At 36.2% G+C, this 8,119-nt stretch overlaps 1 protein-coding gene across 2 annotated transcripts; it reads left to right on the top strand.

The window, feature by feature from the left end:
• Nucleotides 1-1,072: 1,072 nt before the first annotated feature.
• Nucleotides 1,073-5,451, top strand: LOC114276354 (Galactose oxidase/kelch repeat superfamily protein). Of its 2 annotated transcripts, XR_014328331.1 has the most exons (3): nt 1,073-1,241; nt 1,564-3,415; nt 5,132-5,451. XR_014328331.1 is itself a non-coding variant. In XM_082867442.1 (2 exons), exon 2 carries the CDS (start codon nt 1,725-1,727, stop codon nt 3,042-3,044), a length of 1,320 nt encoding a protein of 439 aa, XP_082723568.1. In that variant the 5' UTR covers nt 1,073-1,241; nt 1,564-1,724; the 3' UTR covers nt 3,045-3,542. The 2 variants fall into 2 exon arrangements, 1 of the variants encoding a protein (XP_082723568.1); XM_082867442.1 differs by lacking the exon at nt 5,132-5,451 and having other exon boundaries at nt 1,564-3,542.
• Nucleotides 5,452-8,119: the final 2,668 nt, after the last annotated feature.

Here is an 8,119-nt window from a genome sequence, read left to right as displayed (position 1 = left end):
ACCTGAGTATCCTTGAACAGTTGCATCCTCTTAACCTCCAAATCTTTAGCTAATTGCATCCTCTACTTCTCCTATTTAATCATCTACCTCTGCTTCTTCATTTCCTCATAAAATATGAATCATCCACCACCAGAGACAGCCGTTTCTAAAGAACACCACTTGCTGGACCACCAGCCCCCGCGATGGCTACTGGTACACCAAAGGCATTGCTAACGGCGAAGAAAGAGCCTTTTTGGCTGGTGTGGTTGTAGATCCGATCAAGTAATCAAGGTGGGGGATGAAGGACCAAGAGTTAGTGATTGATCCGTTAGATTCAGAAACCCTAAACCTCATTTCATGTACACCTTGTTCTTGCGGATCGATTTAATCACCTCCGGAGATGCATTCTTCATGTCGCCTTGGACTTGGTAGTGATCGAAGTACACCGGCGCATGCATTGCCTCCATGACTTGTTTGACGGCACTGGTGACCAGAGGTCCGATTCTGTTGCCGAAAATCAGAGTGATGGCTCTTGGAGCGCCATCTTTGGGTCGAGACATGTACGTTACGGATCGTGATGGTGATCAAGTGCAGAGTTGTTTGAGGATGGATGTGAATCGACGAGCCATTCATGTGGAGGACTTTGATTCAATTTTTGATTAAATTTCTTGACAGAATCAGAGAGGTTTGAGAATGGAGAAGTTGAAAGAGAGAGAGAGAAATGAGTTTTGATTTGATAGAGTCAAATTTCTCTGTGATATATAGGTGTAGTGTTGAGGAACCTTAGACATTACAAAATAAAATTGTGAATCTCTTTCATTACTAAAAATAAGATAGGGACTTTAAACTAATTTTCCTTATAAAAAATAGAGAATTAAAAATTTTGGACTCATAATAATAAAAAATTATTAAAAATTAATAATAAAAACTCAAAATATTAAAGTTCAAAATGTAAAATCTATTCTCGTCCACCCGTTAACTAAACCAACTATGGCAATAGAATACTCGATCCGATCCAATCCGATCCGATCCGCCGCGAGCACCACCACCTGATAATACCTCCAAAAACGTTTTTGGAAATCAAATTTGTTTCGGCTTTCTCCAAAAGCGACAAAAACAATCAAACGAGTCCCCATTTCAGCTACAGGAACAGGTAAGAGAGAAAGAGAGCGGGGGGTTAGGGTTTCGCTTCGTTTCTATGCCTTGTACGTGCTCTGAGAATTGTTCTCATCGAGAAGAATCAGATGTTTCAGTCCTCAAAGGTTAGTCATTTCATTCCAGAAAGCTTCAATCTTTGTGCTATGTAGCATCAGGATTCAATTTCTTCATTTGAATCACTTCATTGTCTATGAAATAAGGTTTTCGCGTTTGTGTCTGAGAGGAAAACTGTAGTTTTCGCTCTGGACTTGTAATGCTGGTCTGTCCTGTGATTGTTTGAGTTCATAGTGTTTTGGATCTTTTTGGTACATTGAGAATTGAAATTGGGTTTACATGTGATGGTTGAATAAGCATTGACTGTTGGGAAACTAGGGTTGTTGGTGGAATTGGTCGAGGGATTTTAGAATTTTACATCTCCTTTTGCAGGAACTGAATTGGGTTTAAAATTTGGTGGTTTAAGAAGCACTGATATTGAGTTAATGATGTTTTTGGGTATTGATACCATGGGGTGAACTGAATTGTGTTTAAATTTTGGTCGTTTACGAAGCACTGAGATTGGGTTAGTGAGGTTTTTGGGTATTGGTACCATGGGTGAAATTGCGGGAACTTCCGAATCTGGTTCTACTAGAGAATTGAGTTCACAGCTAGTGAGGGTTTGGTCTTCTTGCGAGGAGGATAGTTCACGCAGGCAAGCGACTCATTTTGGGGGTAGTGGGTCAAGGAATACGAGCCCTCTAGGCCGAGCTGGTTCAAGGAATACTAGTCCTTCTAGGCAGAAGGTGATTAAGACTAAACCAAGGGGCTTAGATGAGGAGATGATTTCTACATTTGCTAAGGCCACTCACCCTGATGTGCAAATGGAAGATAATATATGGGCAATGTTACCTGAAGATCTGTTGAATGAAATCTTAGCCAGGGTTCCTCCATTCATGATTTTCCGGCTCCGATCCGTTTGTAAACGATGGAATTCAATTTTACAGGACAATAGTTTTCTTAAGTTTCATTCACAAGTGCCATCCCATGGGCCTTGTCTTCTCACATTTTGGAAGAATTCACAGACCCCGCAGTGTTCGGTGTTTAGCTTGCCATTGAAACAATGGTATAGGATCCCGTTCACATTTTTACCACAATGGGCATTCTGGTTGGTTGGTTCATCAGGTGGTCTTGTTTGCTTCTCTGGACTCGATGGGTTGGCCTTTAAAACTTTAGTTTGTAACCCTCTCACACAGACATGGAGGACATTGCCGAGTATGCATTATAATCAGCAAAGGCAGTTGATTATGGTTGTTGATAGGATTCACAGATCATTTAAGGTTATAGCCACTAATGATATTTATGGGGACAAGTCATTGCCAACTGAAATATATGATTCAAAGCTTGACTCTTGGTCGCTGCATCAGACAATGCCTGCCGTGAATCTTTGTTCCTCAAAGATGGCATTTTGTGACTCAAGGTTGTATCTGGAGACTCTTTCGCCGCTTGGTTTAATGATGTATCGTCTGGACACTGGATACTGGGAACACATTCCAGCTAAATTCCCAAGGTCTTTGTTGGATGGGTATCTAGTGGCTGGCACTCAGAAACGTCTGTTTTTAGTTGGAAGGATTGGTCTTTACAGTACTCTTCAAAGTATGAGAATATGGGAATTGGATCATGCAAAGATCGCCTGGGTTGAAACAAGTAGGATGCCACCAAGGTACTTTCGAGCTCTTTTGAGGTTGTCTGCTGAGAGATTCGAGTGTTTTGGCCAGGATAATTTGATCTGCTTCACATCTTGGAACCAGGGGAAGGGCTTGCTCTATGATGTGGATAAGAAGGTTTGGTCTTGGATTGCTGGCTGCGCTCTGCAGTCCTACAACAGCCAAGTTTGTTTCTATGAGCCAAGATTTGACGCTTCAATTCATTAATCAGGTTTAAGCTTTCCAATATTCATCTCTCTCTTCTTCTTCATCGGGTATTACTCTTTCTGCTTCCCTTATCCATGAGCAAGGTTCTTCAAATTGGGCCGTGTGTGGTGTCTCCTTCCTTTGTTTGGCTAGTGTCTCCATTTCCTTAAGATAGGGCAGCTTAGGGAGATCTAATCTTGTCCCCAAGAATTCTACAATAGAGCTTTGGTTCTCACTTTTTAACAGGTATCTGGAGGATGTCGGTTTTCATGATTGGCAATTGGACGCGGGCTGGGTTTTATTAGAGGTCTTACTTTGAGGATCATGACTTTTTGGGGAGAGAATTTTTTCCAACTTGTGTACGCCAATTGAAATTGTTTATCAAATGCAAGGTGCCTTTTCTTAAGCATTTCATGTTTCTTTGCTTATATATTGCCATGATGAGTCATTTACATTATTATGACTTATTGTCCCAAGATTATATTTCATTTATGTTCTGTGATGGAAAGATTCCCAAAATGGAAGTTGTTGAATGAGAGAGCAATGGATGGTATGTCTATTAAAAGGGATGTAAGAATTATAGAGATGTAGAGTTCGGGTTTAATAGATGCTAATTGATGTCTTACTTTTTACTGTACTTTGTTATTTTGACCAATATTTAGATGAATAAATATTATTAAATTTTGAACGATTTTAAAACATTATGAATGGTGTGTCTAATCAATATAATTTTTTTTTTTTTTAAATTTGAAGTTAAAAGACTAACGGTCTATTTTAACTAAGGCGAGCAGGACGTTTTGTTCATGTTGCATGGGTGAATAAAACCAAACTCACTTTTTATTTTTACTAATTTTTACCTATTAGTTGAATATTACAGCAAACCTGCTCTGAGTCTCGATAAGGTCCATTATGGGTTCATAAAAATAATGATTCCTTCGTCTTGTAGAACATTAATAGATTATTTATATAAAGAATTAAATTGATTGGATATCAAGAGTCATATAATCGTATCATATTTGTTATAAAAATAGATATATTATCATGTAATTAATTTAATTTTTTGCAATGTCATTATAATGTGCATAAATTGTGAAATTTGTTATGTCCAATGAATCTTTTTTTTCCTTCTTTCTATCCAATAGTTCTAATAATTGTTTAAAAGATTTACATCTTAAAATATTCACATGATTTAATTATTGTTATTATTATGAGTATTTTGAAATGGACGGAAAAAAAAATTAAGAATAAAAGATCTTGGCCCATTCGATAGAAACTTTTCTGGCCCAAAATAAATGCCATAGGTTAGGAGTCCTAGATGACTATTAATCAAAAAATTATGGGCTTCACTATCTTAAAAATAAAAATTATGGGCTTTATTAACCAACTTATATCGCTTTAAATTTTAGAGTTTATTTATATTTTTTATTAGGCTTTTGTTAGTACATTTACTCTTATTTGTATAGAAAATAACACAGCATTAAAAACTATCTTAATTTAAGATTGTTTATATTTATAATGAGACCAAAGTACCCTTTTTGGTTTGGACCATTCTCCTCCTTTATTTTTTATTGAACTTTTTAAATATATTTTTTCTAAAAAAAATTAAAATTTAGTTTGGTGAAAAATAAAATTTTTAAAAACCAAACACTTATTTTCATATGATTTTTTTTGGAAGATAAAATAACTTTTAAAATTCAAATATATATTTATATTTAGTTTTGTCAAAAAAAAATTATAATTTAAAAAATATAAATTTTATATACAAATTCTAAAAATTTAATCAAATAAAAATATTTTGCAACTAAAGTTTTTTTCAATAGTACATTCATTAATGTTGGTTGAGTTCTCACCATATTAGAACCATTCAAACAAAAATTAAAATATATATATATATATATATAAAATGTTATTTGTTTTATTTTTTAATTACACATACATAGTAGTTAAAGACCGTAATAAATTGGTTTTTGATGATCTTTCCAACCCACTTCAGACCAACCTCAAGAACATCTACCTATATGTTCAAGAGATTGGGGAGGCTTTTCTCTCCCCTCTTTGCTCACAACCTACAACACCTAAACTAATTAAATGGTGCTGCCCATCTGCAGGTAAACTTAAACTCAATACTGATAGATGCTCCAAAGGAGACCTAAGGCAGGCAGGCTATGGAGGTCTGCTACGAGATAAAGCTGGTACTTGGATATGGGGTTACTATGGCAAGTTAGGCATTGTTGGAAAATGACTTTTGTGTAACCTTATTTTTTGCTAACTTTGAGCATTAATTAATGTGTGACCCAAACATTATTTTTAACATTTCTAATTGGGTTCATGGTTTAATGTCGCATAGTGAATAACATCGTGTATTTGGTTGTTCAAAACTATTTCCAGATGAATGAGAATTTAGCGCACGTTTTCAGGTTTGTGGAAATTGCTTTAGGTGGGTTTTCTACACATTTATGAAATGTACTTGTCCCACATTGGAAAGGCTTATGGATTTGTGTGGGTTTATGCAGTCTAGCTTGGGATACTTGGGATGGGCCTCAAGGGGTACCCAAGTTTGTGGAAGGGTGAGGTTATGGGTAAAATGGACTAGACCCATCGGACCCAAAATAAAAACCACATGCGCACGCCGCTGCTACCGTCCGTTCGAACGGGCTGGGCTTGGGCGCAAGTGTGAGGCGTGAGGTTGGGTTGGGCTTGTTCGGCCCAATACTTATTTTTTTGGGCAAAAAACATTTGTAATTTATTTATTTATTTTCAATTTTGGTTTCAAAATTCAAAATAAATTTGGTCCAGTTTTTTCCTTCACCTAAACAGATCCCTAACGGGTTCATACCCACCCGAATAGGTTCAAAGGGTTCAAAACAGGTTCATACTTGTTGAATTCAAACTGAATCTATCCGAACAGTTTCCATCTGTTTGGCACCTATTCGGTATAAGCCACCATTCCTCCTATAAATAGTCTGCCATCCAACATTCATTTCAATCGAATTTTTTCCAAAACTTTTCCCTTTTTTCTTCTGTTCATCCCCCTGTTACTCTTACATCTGTTTACATTTAGTCTCTAGGAAAAGAAAGAGAAAGAGTTACAACATTGTTTGGTTCGCAAGACTTGTTTTGTAGTGCTGCAAATTAAGTAGCAGTCGTTGCATCCTCAGAAGTAGACGCCATTAATACTTGAAGCACCAGTGCGAGGGTGAAATCTACTTTAAGGAGATTGTGTCCAACACAAGCCTCAACGTTTAAAGTTTCTGTAAGCAATTAATTCGAAATTTAATTTATATTCTGAATTATATTATTTTGTTGTTTATTTTAATTATACATTTAATTTACACACACACACACTACTGTGGGAATGACAATCTTAAAGTAGATTTACGTTTTTATTTATTTCTATGTTAGACAGATGAATATTTTGTTTCGGGAAATTAAATAGTAGTCATATACTGTTTAATTTCTTAAATAGTAGTAATATAGTGTTTAATGATTTCTTTGATAACATAATAGTAATATATTGTTTATCATTCGAATTTTGTTACAAAATATTATTCTGTATATTTTGTGTGTAAATTCTTTTCTGTATAAATTTGTGTTTAGTGTATTATTACTTCGTCAGAAAGGTGACAACTGAAATAAACAATACTGAGACTATTATTACTCCGACCCCCACACTTGTTGTGCCAGTGATGACTCCGACAATACCGATAAATCATGGGGAAAAGCCAAAAAAATTCAATAGAAATGATTTTAAAAGATGGTAACAAAAGATGATATTTTATCTTACGACATTGAATATGGCTCGCTCCAAACATGAAAAAGCTCCGGCACCGAACGAGGGAGAAACTGACTGGCAAGTGGTTGCCCAGTCGATGCATGGAAACATGGTGATTTTCTGTATCGGAATTATATCCTCAATGGGTTGGACAATACACTGTACAATATACTGCAAAAGAACTGTGGGAATCTCTAGATCATAAATATAAGACAGAAGATGTCGGTACAAAGAAATTTGTTGTCGGCCATTTTCTGGATTTTAAAATGATAGATTCCAAGGTAGTTATAAGTTAGGTTCAAGATTTTCAATTAATTCTCCATGACATACATATGGGAAGGATGGTTCTCAGTGAATCTTTCCAAGTAGCGACAATCATTGAAAAATTACCACCATCCTGGAAAGAATTCAATAATTATCTAAAGCATAAGCGCAAAGAGATAAAATTAGAGGAACTAATAGTGCGGCTTAGAATTGAGGAGGACAATCGTGGTTTCGACAATAAGTCATGAAACCATATCATGCAGGCTAAAGCATATGTTGTGGAATATAGACAAGGGTCAAGTTCAACAATAAGAAGTGGAAGCATGATGGCAATTTTCCCAAAACAAGGACCCACTAGTAAGATCAACAAAGAAATCAACAACGAGTTCAACAAGAGGTTCAAAGGCAAGTGTTTTGTGTGCGGCAAAGATGGACATCGCGCTAAGGATTGTCACATTCGCAAGGACGGAAGGAGTTCAAGCAAAAAGCCAGCACAAGCCAACATAGCCGAGGATTTTTATCTTTCCGATGGAGTGGCAGACATCAACCTTGCTACAGTAGTCTCTAAGGCAAATTTGGTAGGCAATCCCAAGGAGTAGTGGGTGGATACTGGAGCAACCCGCCATATCTGTTCAGATAAGAAGATATTCACAACCTACAAAGTGGTGGAAGGTGGGGAACAATTTTTTATGAGAAACTCCTCCACTTCAACTGTAGAAGGACAAGGAAAGATCGTGCTGAAAATGACCTCGGGGAAAGAATTCACTCTTAACAATGTACTCTATGTGTCTGAGATTCGCAAGAATTTGATTTCTAGGTCATTGTTAATCAAGAATGGGTTTAAATTAGTCTTTGAATTTAACAAGGTTGTACTCTCCGAAAGTGAAATGTATGTGGGGCGAGGTTATATGAGTGATGGGCATTTTAAGCTCAATGTACTAACTGTTGTACCAAAATTGGTTATTAATAATAAGAATACATCTTCTGTTTATATTGTTGAGTCTTTTTTTTTTATGGTATGGTAGATTAGGACATATTAATTTTAATTCTTTGCGTAGAC

Source organism: Camellia sinensis, chromosome 4, assembly GCF_055761805.1.
Source record: "Camellia sinensis isolate YWXY chromosome 4, ASM5576180v1, whole genome shotgun sequence".
NCBI classification, from domain to species: Eukaryota; Viridiplantae; Streptophyta; class Magnoliopsida; order Ericales; family Theaceae; genus Camellia; species Camellia sinensis.
This window is presented reverse-complemented; position numbering and strand designations above follow the sequence as displayed.